This window comes from Brachyhypopomus gauderio, chromosome 19, assembly GCF_052324685.1.
Source record: "Brachyhypopomus gauderio isolate BG-103 chromosome 19, BGAUD_0.2, whole genome shotgun sequence".
NCBI classification, from domain to species: Eukaryota; Metazoa; Chordata; class Actinopteri; order Gymnotiformes; family Hypopomidae; genus Brachyhypopomus; species Brachyhypopomus gauderio.
In genome coordinates this window covers 8,391,891-8,412,601 of record NC_135229.1, presented here as the reverse complement: position 1 = coordinate 8,412,601, position 20,711 = coordinate 8,391,891, and the positions used below count along the sequence as shown (strand labels likewise).

Sequence of the window (20,711 nt, the reverse complement as noted above, 5' to 3'; positions counted from 1 at the left end):
TTTCATTTCCGTCCTTCTGACGCAGACCGGCGTTACACCAGATTCTGTGACCATCGAGTTTTGTGACCACAGGGGGCACTATTTCACAGTTTCTGTTCAGAGGCACAAACGCTTTACGAATGCTACGTAAACTACGCTGATTCACTTTCTTTACTCATTTTGTTGGTGTCCATGAGCCAAAATATGACAGATGTTTATATTTACATTTATCGTCTCTTAATTACATAAATGTACTTAAACAAGATTTACCATCCCCTCACCATTGCAGCCAACAAAGAAATCATGAATGGGATGTACAGGTGAGCCTTTTTAACTGGGGTCACCAATTCTGACGGCAGCCATCAGAATATGTGACCCCACTGAATCTCCAGGTAACAATAGTAGCCTACACTGTGACCCCACAATAACAGAAAACAATGAAAAAATAACCCTAACCTTTTATTAGTCTATATTTAAACATTTTATCCAAATGTTTAGAATAACCATTCGTAATGACAGCATCTTGCTTACGATGAAGCTTGCTATTTTCGTGTAAAATGATGTAACAAAACATTCTTGTTTAAGTACATTTATGTAATTAAGAGAAGATAAAATGTAAATGAAATCTGTCATCTTTTGGCTGGCGGACACCGGCAAGACGAGTAAAGAAACGCATCAGCGTAGCATTCGTAAAGCGTTGGTGACTGTAAAAAAAAAAAAGACTCGAAAGGACTTGAAATTCCAAGTTTCAGACTTGGGACTTGACGGTTGCTTGTCTTGACTCGAGACTTGACTTGAGTTGACTGTCTCTGCTTGAGACTTGACTCGGGACTTGAGGATAAAGACTTGGACTTGCAAAACACTGACTTGGTCCCACCTCTGATATCAACAAATAAATTGAAAACTTAATTCCTATTCATAATGTTACAGGACAATAATAATCATAAGAGGAAAAAGAATATAAATTAAACAATGCATTTGAAGAAAAAAAAAATGACAAAAGCAACATGATTAATATTGATAATATAAGTGGTCTAAATTTTCTAGGGGATGAACTTTTAAGCGTGGTCATATGGTGATTATTAGGGTCCAAGTCTGAAAGTGTAACAGGGTGCATATATATGGTTGTGGAGGGAGATACTGGATGTCTGTCTTTGTGAGCGCGCCTGTGTGTGTACACAGGACTGTGCAGACATTTTAGGTATGATGCGGGGAAAAAATGAAAGAATGCTTTATTATAGAATATTTATTATATTTATTATAACCATTTAAAATCTTTAGCTGGCCTAACAAATATTTAAGCATTTAACTCAGCTTTTACAACTAAAAAGAAAATTATGATTAACAAGTAGCTTTAATCTATTTGTGAACTGAATGTGAAAAAAAAACCTTGATGTATTTTCCTAAGGAGGTTCAATATATCTGTTTTTGGTGATACAGATACATTAGGAGAACTTTATAGTTTCTGTAGTAAAACGTCTGTGTTAATGATTACCACCACCTCTTATGCCCACAGATCAGAAACTTCTACTGTTGCTGAAAGAGTATGAAAATCATGATGTTGGTCTAATAGATGTTCAGTAAGTATTTCATTTTGTCTTGAGCTATAGAGGCATTTTGCCATGTTGCAGTATGTGTTCATTGATGTGTTTGCTACAGTCTTCTGTAGATGACCCCCTATGTTTGCACATGTTCAGGTGTTTGCTGTGGGGTGCTGCAGCAGTAGAGTACCACAAAGCACGAAAGAGCCTGGGACCGTCACTGTGGCAACAGCCGAGCTGTGAGCAGCTATTGGCTCAGCTGGATACAGGCAGGATGCTGAAAACTGTAGCACTCTTCCCACTACACCGCCACCTTTTTTCCAAGGTGCCTCAGTGTCCAGCACACACACACTTCTACATTTACATTTAGCGGACAACTTATGCAGAGCGACTTACTAAGTGCTTTGCATCTGATCACAGAATGCATCCTAGATAGTAGCATAGATGCGTCAAAGTTCAAGATCCCCTTGAGCCAGACTTCTACTAAACTACAGGAATTAATGCCACTAGTATTCCATGCTCGTGGTACGGATTGGGCTTTGACCATGGACATCATGTAGGAGCTGGTCTATTTTTGGCTTTGCAGGCAAGCATCAAGCTACTAGACGTCAGTGAAAAAGAATGCAGCAATTGAGTGACTTGAGAATTAGGGGAGTTTGAACGCCAGTCGTGCTGCAGCATTCTGAATCGGAGGTCTGATGACCCGTAGAAGAAAGGTGGTCTGATGACCTGTTTCAACAGTCCAGCTTTGAGTTGACGAGAGACTGCACAAGCATCTGGGTAGCTTCCTGTGAAAGAAAGGGTTGCATTCTCCATCATTTTTCAGAGGAGAATTCTGCACGATATTTTCAGGACACTGATGTCGGTGTCTTAACAGACATCCATGCACAGATGCACTAAAACCCAGTAGCCTTACCAGTCCTTGTAGTTATGTATAATTAATAATAATTAATAATATAGAACTGGCTGCTTCAAGCAAACACAGTTGATGGACAGTTGAGTTAGGTGTCATGGTGGACTTTAAACTTGTTAAGCAATTTTAATAATGTATTAAGACTGCATTAGCTAATTGATTATTTGTAACGCCTTTCAAAAACACCCCAAAAATATATATTAACCTACATTACAAAATAACCAACTTGCTTCCAATTGAATTGACATCCTTACATATTCAGAAGGCCCCTATTCTCTAACAGATATAATTAAGCTTCAGTCAAGTCAAGGAGCTTTTATTGTCAGTACACCTTAGTACAGGTACACAATGTAACGAAATTACATTCCTCTGGAACCATGTGCAACATGATTCAACAATACAATAGACAACATAAAGTGCAATAAATAAATACAGCAGACCAGAGACAATTCAGTATTAACAGCTCTCTCTACATTCAAATACCCAGAACCAGTCACTAATCACAAATCCTCACAATTAGAAACCTACTGTACTCAGTGTCTCGGTATATTTGTGTAGTTGGTTGTGTCAAACTGACTTAAGTGTTCTCAATGTTTATCAAATCTTACTTTTAAAACCAGTTCTGCTTAATCTTCAATTACTAACTTAAAATGAGACCATATTTTGATGATTATTTTAATTTGTAATAATATATGTGATTATTCTTTTGGTAAATACTCAAATTGTGTGTTTGTTTTTAGGAAGATAAAGATGTTATTTTCACAGAGAAGACAGAAGGTGTCTCAGATGATATGTGTCTGTATGACCCTTGCTTCCTTCTTCCTCTGTTCAGCTTTATTCTCCGCCCAGGTAAACCCACCTCTATATGCACAAAAGTCTTTGTTGTATTACATTGCTATCCATAAATTAGAATGGTGGTAATCAATATAGTACTTTAACCCACAGATGGGCACTTGAGTTAGCGACTGAAATCGAAATCACACTTAAGTCACCTACAAAAATTGTTCAGACTTGACCTGAAACTCGTTTCTAATGACTCACCACTCGAACTCATCCAAAACAACTCATGAACAATAAGAATCCGTTACAACCATCGACATTTTTAAGTTTACTGTATATGAATTGAAGTATTTTATTCTTATTAAGTTACTATTATTGTTGTACAGGAGTCATGCACGTGTTAATTAATGTCCAAGACTCATTTGACTTCATGAGAGAACCTTTCCGTAATGATGTTTTGTTTACTTTTGATGCTAGTATCTCAAGAAAAGATGTTTGTCCCCCAGTATCAGCTACCAAGATTATATTTATATACTAATATTTTACACAGAGACAAACAACAGTCACGGAAGGAAAATGATTGTTTCTAAATGAGTGATGGTTTTCAGCAGGCAAAATTATACAGTTGTTGGTGATATATAAATAGTTTTCAGATTTCAGTTTAAATGTCATTTTAATTCTCAACGGACACAAAAAATGTGCATTATGTGGAAGTGGCCAGTAATGGGAGTCAAGTTCATCTACACCAGACTCTGTCATACATGTCTTCATGGACCTTGCTTTATGCATTATATATATATATATATATATATATATATATATATATATATATATATATATATATATATATATATATATATATATATATATATATATATATATATATATATACACACACACACACATAGTTAAAAAAAATAAAGGGAACACTTGAACACCACAAGTCAATTCCAACTTCAAGTCAACCACACTTCTGTGAAATCAACCTGTTCAATTAGTAAGCAACGCTGATTGTGAATCAGTTTCACGTGCTGTTGTGCAAATGGAACTCCCTATAAAGGAGTGGTTCTGCAGGTGGTGACCACAGACCTCATCTCTGTTCTCATCCTTTCTGGCTGATGTTTTGGTCACTTTGGCATTTTGTCAGTTTGTCAAGAGGGAGAGAGAGAATGTTCATGAAGTGTTTGTTTTACATATCTCTTTTTCTCTTTTTTCAGAGTCTGTAGTAGACTGTAAGAAGTTTGTGTCCAGTCATGCTTTAGGTGTCACTATAGTGGCCCTAAGCAGTTATGACCACAACATGAGGGCTGCTGCCTACCATATACTGGGTTCTTTCTACCAGCATCTGGAGGCTTCCTACTTCAGAGAAAAGAAACAGGTACACACCTGCATAACTGTTAGTTCCTATTAGTGCTGATAAAACTTGGACTGTTGAATTATAAACAAGCTATTTTGTCCCCAGTTGCTTTACCTGTTGGAAACTGTCAGAAATGGGATTTACAAGCACAATATCAGGATTTCATTTGTGCATGCCACTTACATTGCCAAAATTATTCAGCAGATTCTAAGACCTGGTAAGTGTTATTTATGGACAACTTTATTCAACTTGTATTTGTTTTTATAGCTCAGGGACTTGGAGGATAATGAGATGTAAATGAGATGTATTGATCATATAAATATGCTTATTGTCAAAATCGTCTCACCTACAGAAGACCACATGTACCTGGTGATAAACAGGTTTCTTTTGAGAACTCAATACGTGGATCTCAGGAGGGTTCCTGAATTCTTCAAGCTGTTCTACAGCTTTGATCTAGAGGTAATGTAGCATCTTTTTGTGATAAATCACTGTTTATATCCAGCATTCTTTTGACTTTGAAACCGATTGCCTCTGTCAGCACACACAAGAGCAGGAGTGGATGATAAGTGTGTTGGAAGAGGGTATGAGAGATGAGCTGTCTTACGAACGCTGTGAACAGCAGAACATCTTCCACACTCTTCTTGGCTTCTGCAGCAGTCCTCTGTGTGATCAGCGTGTGCAGGTATAGTATGTCCATTACACACAAGGTAGTACCTGGTCAGCAGTGGTTCACCTGTTCAGAAACTTGACAGTGATGAATAAAGTGGTTGATTAATTGGCCAGCAGTGCATTATGTAATTGTAAATTTATAAAAATGCACCAGCAATGAAGTTAGGAAGTAGGTGTTTTAAAATAGTGTAAGTGTAATATATATTGCATTTACTGTTTACATCTATTATTGTAATAATAGTGTTAACCCTATAAATGTGTGTGTGTGTGTGTGTGTTTTATATTGCCAAAAGTATTCGGTCACCCATTCAAATTATCGGAATCGGGTGTTCCAGTCACTTCCATTGCCACAGGTGTATAACACCATGCACCTAGGCATGCGGACTGTTTTTACAAACATTTGTGAAAGAATGGGTCGCTCTCAGGAGCTCAGTGAATTCCAGCGTGGAACTGTGATAGGATGCCACCTGTGCAACAAATCCAGTCGTGACATTTCCTTGTTCCTAAGTATTCCACAGTCAACTGTCAGCTGTGTTATAAGATAATGGAAGTGTTTGGGAACGACAGCAACTCATCCATGAAGTGGTAGGACACGTAAACTGACGGTGTGGGGTCAGCGGATGCTGAAGTGCATAGTTGTCAGAAGAGGTTGTCAACTTTCTGCAGAGTCAATCACTACAGACATCTAAACTTCATGTGGCCTTCAGATTAGCTCAAGAACAGTGCGAAGAGAGCTTCATGGAACGGTTTTCCATGGTCGAGCAGCTGCATCCAAGCCATACATCACCAAGTGCAATGCAAAGCGTCGGATGCAGTGGTGTAAAACATGCAGCCTCTGGACTCTAGAGCAGTAGAGGCACGTTCTCTGGAGTAACGAATCACACTTCTCCATCTGGCAATCTGATGGATGAGTCTTGGTTTGGCGGTTGCCTGGAGAACAGTACTTGTCTGACTGCACTGGACCAAGTGTAAAGTTTAGTGGAGGGGGGGATTATGGTGTGGGGTTGTTTTTCAGGAGCTGGGCTTGGCCCCTTAGTTCCAGTGAAAGGAACTCTGAATGCTTCAGCATACCAAGACATTTTGGACAATTTTATGCTCCCAACTTTGTGGGAACAGTTTGGAGCTTCCAACATGACTCTGCACCAGTGCACAAAACAAGGTCCATAAAGACATGGATGGCAGAGTCTGGTGTGGAATGAACTGGACTGGCCTGCACGAAGTCCTGACCTCAACCCCGAGAATACTATTGACAATATTATTGTGTGTGTGTGTGTGTGTGTGTGTGTGTGTGTGTGTGTGTGTGTGTGTGTGTGTGTGTGTGTGTGTGTTGTGTGTGTGTGTGTGTGTGTGTGTGTGTGTGTGTGTGTGTGTGTGTGTGTGTGTGTGTGTGTGTGTGTGTGTGTGTGTTAGCAATTTCTCTGTGCGTTGCAGTTGTCTGCTTGTTTTCTAAGGAAAATAATAATGCAACTAGTGTCTTCATTGCCAGATCCAGGTTCTCCGTGTACTTAAGAAGACTGCTCTTGTGACCAAAGCATCTTATGGCCTCACCCAGGCTGATGGAGTTTTAACATGGATAGTACAGCTTATAGAACGAAAGTGAGTAAGAAAAGGCTCAGCTTACATGCAACTGTAACAAACCTTTACGTCACCATTACCATGACCATAAATATATAAATTTATGCAATAAGTCAACTAATCAGTATGTTTTCAGTAGGTGTGTTGACAGCAGGCTACTTGGCGCTGTGATTGAACTGCTCAGTGCCCTGTGGTTCACAAACCTGGGCCAAAAGACAGTGGAGCAACGCGAGAGCAGTGTAGAAGAGAAGAAACCACACAGACCAGGCAAAAGGCCACCTCTGCCAATTATCAGTGACTTTCTGTCTGCCCTGCTCTCTGTCATTAAACACCTAAGGTAACCAAACATCTTTTTCTCAAAGGCCTTTTGGCAATTACTTTCTCAGTTTTCCATTTTCTCAGCCCTGTAAATTATCGAGTTATCTCAAGATCAGACACATCTTACCATCTCACTCGGTCTTCATTTTTGGTGAAGGTTCTCACTTTCAGCATTTATGCAGTTTGGTTTTCCTCCTGAGCAATTCTTGTGACACTCCTTTAGAATTCAGCAAGAACTCTGAACTTTCTGAATGTACCTTTTTTACTTATGAGGACAGTTTTTTTTTATTGCAAATAAAATAATAGTTTTAATAATAATTAATCAAATTAATAAATAATAAAATTGAATAAGCTTGTCATGAATCAACAGCAAGGAGGAACTGGCCTAATTGATATAACAAATCAGGATATACATTTTGCTGTGCACAAAAAGATGAATGTTTGTGAATTTGGACATTAACAATGAGAATATTTGAAATTGAATATAAAATTCCTATAGAATAAAGAAATTTGAGGCAAGGAATTAAAAGGATTCAAAGCAAGGTCAGTTGTGGATATGTGAATTCATGTTTAAAAAACAAAAACTGAATTGAATTTTGAAGTGTGAAAATTAGATAATTATTTTTTTTCAAAATCTTTTGAGTTACAAAATAAAATGCAAGTTGGACAAATAAAATGAGAGTTACAAATATAGAATAGATTACATACATCTAGTGAAAATTCTCATGAATTGCATAAAAGGAATTTTAAGTGAAATAAATGAACAGATCTGGGCTGCTTCATACTGGTTAATCTGTGCCCTGAAAGATCTTGTCCTAGGTGAGCTCACTGAAGAATTTCATTTTAATTGGTTTGAGTCAGGAAAAACCCTATTTTACAATCCAACCAAACTTACTCTAAATTTACGCCATAATCATCAGTTCAGTTGCATAATGTTATTGTGGTAAATAACAGAATATTTTCAGAATATTCTCACCTTTTCATGGGTTGAACATTTTTGTTTTCTGAATTTATTCCATTCAGGAATGGAGTGAAAGCCCAGGAAGTGCTGTGCTTCCTGAAGATCCTGGACTCTGTGCTGTGGCATCACAGCGCAGCTGCGCATGGTGAAGGGGAGGCCAGATGTGTCGTGCTGCACGCCCAAGTGCTCTCCTGCTCTGCAGCTCTGGCCTTGCTTCTGTGCTGGGGAACACTGTCTCAGGATTCCACTTTACTGTGTGCACTTCAAAACCTAGCCAACACGCACAACATTAAAGCCCTGATGGGTACGTATTATGTAGGGATTTTTATGTTTCTGAATTTTATGATCAAGAAACATCCAGTTTATTTTTTGATTTTACGTTTTATTCATGTTCTTGTTCTGTGATTGTGATGACACATCATATAGATGTATACATGGTGTATGTGTAGGTGTAGATACATGATTTCTTACAGTTAACAAACTTGTTTTCTCAGCTAATGCAAAGGAGAAAGTGCAAGGGAACGTCTCCAAACTCCCTCAGTCTTGTTTGGAGTATCTGGGTAAGATTGAAGATGAAGACAGTCGTGCGAAGTCACTGCTGGAGTGCAAATCCCTCCTCACAAGTGTTCTCACACACTGGGAACCTCTCCTGCCTAACTGCCCTGACCTTCATGATGGAAAGTCCAGCACTCTCATCAATGCAACTGCTCACATTCTCCTTACATGGGTCCTAAAAACATTGTCTGACCAATCATATGATGATGATAGGACCTTTGAAACTCTGAAATGGTTTCAGCGAGTTATAGTGCCCCATAAAGAGATTGCGCAGTCTTTGCTCCATGATGAAGCTTTGAGACGTGACCTCTTAGTGCTGTACCACCAGACATGTGGATACAGAGTGCAGAAGAAATGCAGCTCCAATCTGGATACACTTCAGCTTTTCACCACAATTATGGTGCACTTGCTGGAGGAAGAAGGAACGTCTAATGTTTTTCACACATCTGTGTTAAAAGCTTGTTTGCACCCAACTCATGATAAAGGTACCAAAACAGGTAAGACACACTATAAGTACTTAACTGGTTAAATGGTACATATTATATTATCATCCAGTGTATATTTATGTCATGTCTGTTCCACTCCGATGCAGGATTGAAGCTATTGTCCTTGTACATCCATGAGCTCTGGAGGGGTGCTGAGGTACCTCAGATGTTCTTGACCCATGCCCGACTAGTGACGAGGGACAGAAAAAAGACACAGAAAAAGTCCAAGTCACCTATCGTGCACATTTGCGAAGATGTTCTTTCTGCTGTTGACATGACCATGTAATCATGAAATCCTAACTCTTCAGAAGAAGTTTAAGCTTCAGAGAACAAATATGCAAATGTGTGAACGCATGTCAGTGTGATGAAATATATGGCTAAAGAACCGTTCTCTGTAGATTGAGTAATAAAAGCAAAACAGATAATCATTAATGTTGAACTTGTAATAGCCCCTCTTTAATGTTTGCCTGTGTAACCCACAATAACATTTCAATAAATACTATGTGATTTTCTATTGTTGGATAAAAAAACTACTAGTCCATTTTCTTATAATACAGCTGACAGTTAGCTGAAATTTCATGACAGGATACCACCTGTGCAACAAGTCCAATCACAGTTCCACACTGGAATTCACTGAACTCCTGAGAGCGACCCATTCTTTCACAAATGTTTGTAAAAACAGTCTGCATGCCTGGGTGCTTAATTTTATACACCTGTGGCCATGGGAGTGATTGGCAAGTGATGTGAGAGGGAGGGACAGCAAATGTTCTCTAATTTTGGCGGGCGAGGGACGTGCAAAAATAAGCCGTCACGCCATTATCAGGAATAAGGAGGAATGAATAGAATAAAGTGCACCAACTCAAAACTTGTGACTTAATCCAAATCAAGGAAACAACCATCAGTCAACTGGTGCATAGACAAGACATGTATAGACAGACGAATGACTCTAAACTGGCTAACTCCCTAATGGGACAGGCCCTGTTGAGGGATGAACACAACTCAATGCAATGCCAACACAACATGAATCACTGTCGCTGCTGACGGAGCCGGCCGGCAGGGGGCGTCCGTTCCATGACAGATCCCCCTCCAAGCCGCATATTATATTCCCATATTATATACTGTGCACTAGGCACTTTACAGTTCGGAATTTGCGTGTGTGTGAATGAGAATTTAGTATGTTCTGGGTTTTAGCAGTATTCTTGTTCAAAGACACAAAGGTGTATAAAGGGACTCATCAAAGCAAAAGTCTAAAATTAAGCTTAGACTTCATAGGTCTGGCTTTATGAATTTGAAACTTCCCTAGAATAGAGAGCAATAGTACAGCGTTAATAAAGTCCGTGTGTTTTGTTTGATATTGTAAAATTCAAACTATATTGTCATAATTTCTTATTAATAAAAAAAGAGAATGTCCAGAATGCTTTTGATTGGTGCATATATTTAGCATGTCAACATATGGTTAGTCGGAGGCGTCATGATTTGACGGAAACACGGAAATGAATTCACCGGAACAACTGTCCCCTTCAGACACTGGGAGAGGGCCTAACACGACACTCGCGATGCTGCAAATACACGAAGACCGGTCCGCTTTCTAATGTCGACATTTACTTCGCATGGTTTTGTATTTCTTAACTGGTGTACGTAGGTCTATCTGGCCGCGGACCTACACATTACAGTCCAGTAAGTGGCGGTAATGCACACTGACCAACGCCAGTCGCCCTAAACGGTGCAAGAAATAAAAGAAGAACACGTGAAAAAGGAAGAAGAAAACAACGAATTCTGTGTTTTCCTTGAATGGCAATTTGCCTTTTTCCTAGTAGCTGGCGTTATGAGCCTTGCGGCAATTCAAATGAACAACAAGAACATGCGCATTGGAAGACCTCACTGAAGTCTTATGTTTGATATTCAGCGTCGACGTGTTTCTTTCGATATCCTCTTAACATACGCTGCAAAGTAGTAATTTCATTATTATTAAACATGGCTATAGCCCACGTTGCTACAGAGTACGTTTTCACGGACTTTTTACTCAAGGAGCCCACATCAGAAGCGAAGTACAAAGGCATAAGGTTGGACCTGGCTCTGGATAAGATGGTCACTTGTGTTGCTGTGGGACTGCCTTTGCTGCTCATTTCTCTCGCCTTTGCTCAGGAGGTGTCTGTAGGTAAGCTTTATATAGGTGGGCTATTTTTATATCTGTTTTTCCAGCTTATATGCTCATATAACTGCTGACTGCAGTTAGCTAGCCAAATGGCTAAAAATATCAGTGCATACTCTAATAACTTGTTGCCCTATATAAATATAATGTGTGTGTGTGTATGTATGTATGTATGTATATATGTGTGTGTGTATGTATGTATGTGTGAGTGTGTGTGTGTGTGTATATATATATATATATATACACATATCTTGTGTGTACAAGCCTATACAATAATGATACATTAATATTCAGTGCAAGTTAGTTAGTTCCGACATACACAAGGAAGGTACTTAAACTTGAGATTTTGTATTTTTGGTGACGACTAAAGGTAAATGATAGGTGATCAGGTGTGTGTGGTATAGCCATTGTTATGTATAGTTAGATTATGTTTTTGATATAATACTATAATTGTCACAGTTCAATCTCAAACACCTTGATGATGATTATTTATTTAGGCTATTTATTTATTTATTTGTTTGTGTTCAGAACTAGTTTTCCCAACCACGTTAAAAGTAGGAGTTTTTTCTCATGATTGGCAGCTTCTCAATAGCATTATTATGGATGCATTTCCATGTTGAGGCTATCAATAAATTCATGCATTGCCCAAAAATGATGAAGCATATATCAATACAAGTGCTTGTCTTTCATCTTTATCACTCCTCATTTCCTCTATTTGACCAAAAAATCATGCTGAATGTCGTGGCTTCTTGTTTCAGTTTATAAACGTAAAGGAACTGAATTGGCTCCAATTTGTTTTGTAGCAGCAGCACTTCACTCAAGGGATACAATAATTATTTTTAGAAACTACATGTGAATATATAAAACAATATGCATGGTCCAAACCCAAAAGAAGAGCACATAGTGTTTTAAAGTGAAAGGGGGTTATTTGGTCAAAATAAGGAAATTCAAGTTCTGACAAGTTCTATGTCAGGCAAAACTTCTAAACACAGGCTTTTCAACAGATAAGTAGCATACAGATTGTAAGCCTGCTGTATAGAACCTCATAATCCTTGACTCTTTTTTGGTATGTAATGTTTGTATTTAATTTTGAATGTTAGTAGGCACGCTTGCATACCTCAGCTGTCCCAGTCTCACAAAGTTTTGGATTAGTGAGGAAAAATTTGGTTTAAAAAAAAAAAAAAAAACCAAGTAGGGTGTAATGATTTAGTAATTTTGTTTAAAAGTACATATCCTGTATTTATTGTAGGTTTTATTTGTTTATTTATTATGTGTTTTTACACGAAAACCTAGGCTTTCTCACTCAACAACTGATCAATTACGATTGTTGACGTCTGCATGACAAAAGATTTAACATCCAAGAATGGTTATTTTTACTCGTTAGCAAGTGGTTTTATTGTAGATAATTCTAGCTTGCTGGCTTGTAATGTGGATGTCCATGAAGTATGTTTTGTAAATGGTGATTGTGGCTGGAGAGATAGTGGCACATGCTGATTGGCGTTTGGGTTTTTCCCCAGTTCAACATTTCACGCGATATATGCGGGTTCGCATATCAACGCGCAACACACTCTCCACATTCCTGTCATTAGTGATGCAAATACTGATATGTTGCCTGCTGATTTGAGCTTATCTATGCGCAAAACACTTAGTGTTATATAGTCTCTGTATGTATGTTATATATGAATGAACGTTCAACTTGTATAGCGCCTTTCAAGTACTCAAGGTCGCTTTACAATTTTAACACAGGTACAACTTTTACACTAGCATTCACACAACGGCGAGAAGCAGCAGCCAATTGCGCACAGCATACTCTCTACCAGGATCTACAGCCCCCTGGGGGACTGAATGGGGTGCAGGAAGGGGAGAGAGAGGACAGACACCATCCACCACTGGGCACACAAGCACAGACACTCAGACAACTGTTTTTAATGGACATGAAGAGAGATAGACACACATTCAGGGAGAATTTGTCAGGGAATCAGGGAATGCCAATTTACCTAACCTCCATGTTTTTGTACTGTGGGAGGAAACCGGAGACCCCGGAGGAAACCCACGCAGACACGAGGAGAACATGGAAACTCCACTCAGATAGGGACTTGAACCCAAGACCCCAGTGCTGAGAGGCAAACGTGCTAACCACCAAGCCACCGTGTTGCCCCGAAATTAACGTAAAATAGAGATTGAAAAACCGAATTATTTGCTTCCTGAGTTTTCCAATTGTTTCAGTGTTGGCACTTATCTGAAAAATGTTAGGAAGTCAATGGCAGTCTGGTTAAACTAGAACTGCCTGGTTATCTTGTTTCTCATTATGGTGTGATTGCTGTCTGTTGCCAATGGTGTCTTATATTTGTTTATAAGAGATTTATATCTTCGGACAAATCATGGAGTCATATAGTCTACTGAAACACAAGGAGACTTTCCTCTCTTTTCCATAAAAAAGAGCTCATTCTAAATAAATGTGTGCTTTAACCACCTGGGCTAAACAGCATGGTTTGTTTTTATTGATCATCACACTCAACATGTGCATAACAGTTTTATTGTCCAGCTAAATGTGATTGTACAAGAACAAAAAAAAATAGGTATTGATTACACGTACCTGTTTGGTTAAGTGAATCCAGATGGCTTTGAAAGTATTTCATTTACTTTGTAGTACATGCCTCTGAACTATAAAAAACATAATTTAATGAATTTAAAAGAAGCCTCTAGCTGATGCATAAACACAATCCAGTAGATACAAAAACTTGTATAAGTGACATTCCCATATCCCAGTTTAAAAAACAACCATGTAAAATCATGAGACGATGCAAAACCCCGTAGTTCTACTTGAAATACGTTTTAGTTATGTTTTTTTTTTTTTTTTTTTTTTTTTTTTTAAGAGGAAATCTTAACTTTTGAAAATGAAATTTCTTATTTGGGGGTTTTACATTTATTAACTTGGTTAAATCATTATTGCTACCTGTATAACAAATCAGTTCAATCAATCAATCAAATTTTATTTATATAGCGCTTTTTACAACAGTTGTTGTCACAAAGCAGCTTTACAAGTGCCGAGTCCTAGCCCCCAGTGAGCAAGCCAAGGGCGACAGTGGCAAGGAAAAACTCCCTAGTTTTTTGCATGAGGAAGAAACCTTGAGAGGAACCAAGACTCGGGGGGGGGAACCCATCCTCCTCTGGCCGACACCGGTCACCATGACAACAACAACAATATAGACAGAATGTAGACAGAATGTAAAAGATGCAATAATGTCCATTTAGACCGAAAAAGATGTAATAATGTCCATCATGGTGTAGGCATCCGGTTAGGCAGGAGGTGGCCGGCCAGGATGGATCGCTTGTCTCTCCTCATCTCATTATTCCTCAAGCAGGCGGGCAGCCATGTGGAGAAATGAAACAGGGAAAATTAGCTCTGTATGAGGACATATACAGGACAGGTAAAATTATAAACATTTCTGGAGTGTGGCAGCAACTCCGGCACTAAGTTAAATTATTACAGCCTAGCTAAAAAGGCAGAACCAGAAGGTAACATAGGCTTGGGGGCATTCTGAGACAATGGCATCCGTCCACTGCACTGTCAACAAACTTGAGTGACCACGAGCAATGACAGCACCAGCACCCCAGTCTACCATAAAACCCTTCGTCTATGAACCCCTGGATCTGTACCTTTATCTAAGGGGGATATTAATTATCAAACGCTAGACTAAATAAGTGGGTTTTCAACCTAGATTTAAAGATTGTGACTGTGTCAGAGTCCCGGACACATTTAGGAAGATTATTCCAAAGCTGGGGGGCCTTATAAGAAAAGGCTCTTCCCCCTGCTGTTACCTTGTTAATTTGTGGAACTAATAACAGACCAGCACCCTGTGATCTTAGTTGACATGGGGGTTCATAGTAGGAAATAAGTTCCTGGAGGTATTCAGGAGCAAGCCCGTGTAGTACTTTATATGCTAATAATAGAATTTTAAAATCAATATGAAATTTAACTGGGAACCAATGCAGGGCTGATAGGACTGGTCTAATATGCTGAAATTTTCTAGTTCTGGTCAGAACTCTAGCTGCGGCATTTTGAACTACTTGAAGTTTATTTAGATTCCTATTTGAACATCCTGACAGTAGTGAATTGCAGTAGTCTAGTCTAGAGCTAACAAAGGCGTGCACCAATTTTTCTGCATCATCCTGTGATAATGCATTTCTTAATTTGGCAATGTTGCGGAGATGTAGAAAAGCTATCCTAGTAGTATTATCTATATATTTATCAAATGATAGGTCGGAGTCGAGTATGACGCCTAGGTTTTTGGCTACTGTGCCAGGTGTAATGGGATAGTCTGCAAGATTAAGCATTAAATTTGGAATTTTCTGTCTTGCGGCCTTAGGGCCCACAAGGAGAACTTCTGTTTTGTCCTCATTTAATTGTAGGAAGTTTAGAGACATCCAGCATTTAATATCTCTTACACAGGCCTCAATTTTTCCTAAACCGAGTTTGTCATCGGGTTTGGCTGATATGTAAAGTTGAGTGTCATCCGCATAGCAGTGAAAATTGACACCATGTTTGTTTATAACTGTGCCCAATGGTAGCATATATAATGTAAATAATAGTGGTCCTAAGATGGAGCCTTGCGGGACCCCATATTTAACCATTGTACGTTTGGATGAAATATTATTGAGCTCTACAAACTGATAGCGATTTGTTAAGTAAGACTGAAACCATGAAAGGGCTGTGCCTGAGACTCCAACCCAGCGTTCTAACCTTTCTAGCAAGATCCTATGATCAGTTGTGTCGAAAGCTGCACTAAGATCAAGAAGCACTAACAGTGATACATAGCCTTGATCTGATGCAAGGAGGAGATCATTTGTTACTTTAACTAATGCTGTTTCAGTACTGTGATGGGGCCTAAAACCAGATTGGAACTTTTCAAATGTGTTATTCCTATGCAGATTTATAGGCATAATTGCTGGGCAACAGCTTTTTCTATGATCTTAGATATAAATGATGTGTTTGAAATGGGTCTATAATTAGATAGCACAGTCGGATCAAGATTTGGTTTCTTGATCAGAGGTTTAATAACTGCTAATTTACATGATTTGGGCATGTGACCTATTGTAATGGACGAGTTAACTATAGTTAGAAGAGGTTCAGTTACAGCTGGTAATACCTCTTTTAATAACTTTGAGGGAACTGAGTCTAATGTGCAGGTAGTACAATTTAAGGAAGAAATTATTTTCTCTAATTCTGATTTTGGGAGTGGATGAAAAGCATCAAGTTTTTCTCCCGGTATGTAATTTAAATCAATATCAACCAAACCAGATGACATACCAGTTGTATTGCTAATGAAGGGTTTTATATTTTGTCTAATATTCTCTATTTTATTATCAAAGAAATCTATAAATACATTACTAGTGAGGTTTACTGGAATCTGAGGTTCTGTGCCTGCTTGATTTTTTGTAAGTTTAGAAATAGTATTAAAAAGAAATCTAGGATTCATCTATGCACCTCTGCAGAAATCTAATAGGTTATAATTAAGAGTGGTGTGTTTTATTTTCAGGCACTCAGATCAGCTGTTTCTCCCCCTCTAACTTCTCCTGGCGACAGGCCGCCTTCGTGGACGCATACTGCTGGGCAGCCGTACAGAGACAGGACACGGGGGGGCTACCGCTCTCACTGCATAAGGTAGTCAATTTACATAACACACAGAGCATCAGACCTTAGTATTCCTGTTTTAAAGTTGGACCTGTTACTTCTATACACATCACAGACTCTCACAGGCATATGTGATATCCTTGTTCTCATGTTCCCTTATGTGGACTAATTGAGCTGACTTCCACCCTGCTCAAAAAAAAAGTTTTACAACAGACAATGAACGTTTTGAAGCACATCGTAGTTTTGTGCTGTTTTTGTCTATTTGTTATTGCCTGCACATTCTCATTGATGATATATTTTCTCTCTCTCTCTCTCTCTCTCCCACCCTAAAGTTCTTCCCCTATATCCTCTTATTTGTAGCAGTTCTAGTTTACGTTCCAGCCTTGTTTTGGCGATTCACAGCCGCACCAGTTCTCTCCTCCGATCTGACTTTTATTATGGAGGAATTGGACCGTGCATACAACAAGGCCATCAAACTTGCCAAGGGCCTCAACAGCAACCATACACACCTTGATAATCGAAGGTATGCACATGGACACACACAAATGTGCCTGTTTTGCACAGATACACAAACACAAGTTTATGTAGGTAATCACACCATTTAGCAGACTTTGTTTCACAGGTAAACATACACACCAATGCCACATGGCACAATTAGCAAAGCAGCACTATCTGTCTCTCTTTATCTCTCACACGTGCAAACAGTAATGAGGTTTTCATAAATAAAAAAGAAAAGTTCTAACCTGTGACTGTAACATGAATCAACACATTCATACCCTGTAAACATCAATCGGCCATAACAATAAAACTACAAGTGTAAAAAGTTGTCTGCTTTGTGCCACTAAAACAGCTCTGACCTATCAAAATATGGACTCCACAGTTCTTCTGAAGGTGTATTGTGGCATCTGTCTATCATAAGACATTAATAGCAACTCTACTCTATCAAACACAAATCCTCAAGCAACTAATGTCAGAAATTCTTGGCACATGAACCAATGTAATTACACTTCATTTGTCACTGTGTGTGTGAGTAAACATCAAGTATCACACACTGATGTGTAATGATGGACTTTGCTAATGATTTTGAGGTTGTAATCATAACTGTGTGTGTGTGTGTGCGCGCGTGTGTGTGTGTGTGTTAGCTCAGAGGCAGACCTGACAGAGACTTGTTTTGGGTACCCGCTGGTGGAACAGTATCTGAAGACCAAGCGTTTTTCCCGTGGCATCTTGGTACGGTACCTTATATGCCGAGTGATCACATGTTTAGTCCTGGTGCTGACCTGTGTCTACCTGGGCTTCTACATCCGATTGTCTGCGACGGACGAGTTCTCCTGTAACATTCGATCAGGCGTGCTGCTCAACGACTTGTCCGTACCTGCTGCTATGCAGTGCAAACTGGTGGCTGTGGGTGTTTTTCAGCTACTCAGCTACATCAACCTATGTGTGTATCTTCTTCTGACACCTGTGTGTGTGTACGCTGTGCTGCTTCCCATGAAAAGCTCAGCTGCTTTTCTGAAGCCATACGAAAAGCTGCCCACACTTGGGGTGATGGAGTTTAGAACCAGAGCATGGGACGATTTGTCTATGTACTTGCTGTTCCTGGAGGAGAACCTGAGTGAACTTAAAAGCTACAAGCACTTGAAGGTGCGTGCGCATTTATGCCTGTGTTTTTGTATCTAATACCATGCGTAAATCAAAGTGGTAGACCACACTGATGTGTGTGTGTGTGTGTGTGTGTGTGTGTGCATGTGTAGGTGTTGGAGCACCTGAACGACGGCGAAGAGCAGTTTGATATCCTGCTGCTGCTACAGACACTGGGACAGGTGAAGACGGATGTGATCGATGGCAGAACACAGAAGATACCACAGACGTCAGAAACGAATGAGACCAAGAACCAGGAAACGAACGAGACCAAGAGAAATTGTGTGGAAATGAAAGGTGAATGAATGAAATTGGTGAAGTTATTCTTGTTAGGGTAGCACAATATATAACTATGAGATAAAATAAAGATTATTTTGAAGTTATAAAAAAATAAAACACACAAACTAAGGATGTATTCTCTGGATGTATTCATACATACATATGAAAATTATGTGTTATTATATGTGACCTTGTTTGTTCCACATGGCGTGTGTGTGTCTGTGTGTGCATGTATGTTCTTTGGATTTTGTAGAAGTCTCTCCTCTTCTGCCAGATGACTGTGTCAAGAGGTCTGGGGACGAGAAGGTTGTACGCCAACGAGTGAACTGACATTTCAGTCAGTTTGTACAATACTGTGACGTGGGTGACTGCTGTGGTGGTGGGGGTAGACTGGGAGAACATGGAGTTTACACTGGACACCACTCCATGTGTCCTGCTGGGTGTTTGTTCTGCATATGTGAGTTTGTGTGTGCAAAGAAATGTGGTATGTTTTCATGTTTACTGCTGTTTTATATTACTTTTAAACTATTTTAAACTGGATTTTATAAGAAATGCTTAGCTACTTTTGAATGAGGTACTGAGTTTGTGTGTATAAGTAGTATGTGATAACATTATGGACTTGATAGTTATGGCTCAAACCAGCAACATTTAAACTGACAGGTACATATTGGGTACGGAAAACACCTCATTTTTAGGCAAATGTTTATTTAGCAGAAATTGCATGTCAGACCATGTAGTCCCAGATTCTGTTTGTGAAATTCTTTTCATAATGAAATGCACGTTTGCAACAGTTCAGACTGTGTTTCACTGTACAGTCACTGTACAGTTATGTTGTAATTTTGTATCTTGATCTCATGAATATGTGTACTATTGAAAAGATGCTGGATTCAAGATTTTTAAGGTTTCTTGGCAATAAATCAGATTTTTACACTTTAGTCATTTATTTGTATGTGTGTGTGGAAGAGGGTGAGTGAAAGAATGTCTGCAAATGTGCACTTTTGCTGTTATACAAAAAAGGGCCTAAAATGTGAGGATCAGTACAAAAGATCAGAGTTCATTGATCGTTGAGGTGGTGGTTTTATAATTTTTATTGTTATATTAAAGTTATAAATTTAGGAGGAGACATGTTGTTTAAGTAATTGAGCCCAAATTATCATTTGGATTCAAGGCTCTTTTGAAACAGATGGTGGCAATGTTCAAACCTACGGCCTATCCTAACCCTAACTCTATCATCAGGTCACTTCTTAAATGTGTCAATAGTACTTTACACAAATAGAAGTGGCTATAAAAAGGTGCATGATGCAGCTGTAAGGGAGGCTGGGCTACTCGTGTGTGGAGATTTCTAGAGGAGTATAGCCTGGCTGTAGCTCTAAGTCTTGATCACCTCTAAAACTCTCGTTCATCCATATAATTGTATCCATATGCATGTGAGTATTCATATCTGCCCTGGATCGATATTGCACTCCTTAGATTGTCTGTTGAATGCCTTATCGTTACAAATACATCTCACTCATAAAATCTGGCTGTATGGTACACTTCACCTCGATAAAGGATGATAACTTTGAAATTGTAGAAGTGCAATTGCAATTGTGTTTTTTCATATAAACCAAACCACTTTCTTATCTTTCTTAATTTTACATCCAGGACAGCTATGGTGTCTAGTTGTTGAGGAGCAGGAGGGGCAGGGGGGTGGGGGGATGCAAATTCAGTATTATATCTCATCGATTTGGCGCCCCCTCTAGTGCAGCGCCCCTATGCGTCGCATACGCTGCATACCCCCTTTTTGCGCCACTAACAACGTATATGAACTGGTGTTGCTTAGTTACCTTGCAACTTCTAGAATGAACGAAGTACATTTGTGTCCTGTTAAT

General features: G+C 39.0%; 2 protein-coding genes across 3 annotated transcripts in view; both read left to right on the top strand.

Moving 5' to 3' along the window:
• urb1 (URB1 ribosome biogenesis homolog) overlaps positions 1-9,676 on the top strand; it is a 41,704-nt gene extending 32,028 nt beyond the window's left edge. Inside the window, exons 30-41 of one of the 2 annotated variants that reach the window (XM_076981317.1) lie at positions 1,496-1,559; positions 1,677-1,845; positions 3,174-3,282; positions 4,431-4,591; positions 4,676-4,787; positions 4,923-5,029; positions 5,109-5,252; positions 6,726-6,835; positions 6,954-7,151; positions 8,156-8,397; positions 8,588-9,145; positions 9,241-9,676. In XM_076981317.1, coding sequence (XP_076837432.1) covers positions 1,496-1,559; positions 1,677-1,845; positions 3,174-3,282; positions 4,431-4,591; positions 4,676-4,787; positions 4,923-5,029; positions 5,109-5,252; positions 6,726-6,835; positions 6,954-7,151; positions 8,156-8,397; positions 8,588-9,145; positions 9,241-9,419 — 2,153 coding nt within the window. In that variant the 3' untranslated portion in view covers positions 9,420-9,676. Of the gene's footprint in view, positions 1-1,495; positions 1,560-1,676; positions 1,846-3,173; positions 3,283-4,430; positions 4,592-4,675; positions 4,788-4,922; positions 5,030-5,108; positions 5,253-6,725; positions 6,836-6,950; positions 7,152-8,155; positions 8,398-8,587; positions 9,146-9,240 lie in introns of both variants that reach the window. The other variant, XM_076981316.1, reaches the window with a different exon arrangement.
• Positions 9,677-10,610: 934 nt separating this feature from the next.
• panx1a (pannexin 1a) lies at positions 10,611-19,775 on the top strand. The gene is made up of 6 exons (XM_076981713.1): positions 10,611-11,291; positions 16,826-16,950; positions 17,253-17,443; positions 18,063-18,564; positions 18,675-18,858; positions 19,094-19,775. The coding sequence occupies exons 1-6, from the start codon at positions 11,108-11,110 to the stop codon at positions 19,168-19,170; spliced, it is 1,263 nt and encodes a 420-aa protein (XP_076837828.1). The 5' UTR covers positions 10,611-11,107; the 3' UTR covers positions 19,171-19,775.
• Positions 19,776-20,711: the final 936 nt, after the last annotated feature.

What these genes read in the sequence shown, in the direction of transcription:
- panx1a (XM_076981713.1), top strand. Translation starts at nt 11,108, where the DNA reads ATGGCTATAGCCCACGTTGCTACAGAGTACGTTTTCACGGACTTTTTA. An exon ending in TACCGCTCTCACTGCATAAG is followed by an intron (nt 16,951 to 17,252) that starts GTAGTCAATTTA and finishes CCCACCCTAAAG; the next exon opens with TTCTTCCCCTATATCCTCTT. An exon ending in AAAGCTACAAGCACTTGAAG is followed by an intron (nt 18,565 to 18,674) that starts GTGCGTGCGCAT and finishes GTGCATGTGTAG; the next exon opens with GTGTTGGAGCACCTGAACGA.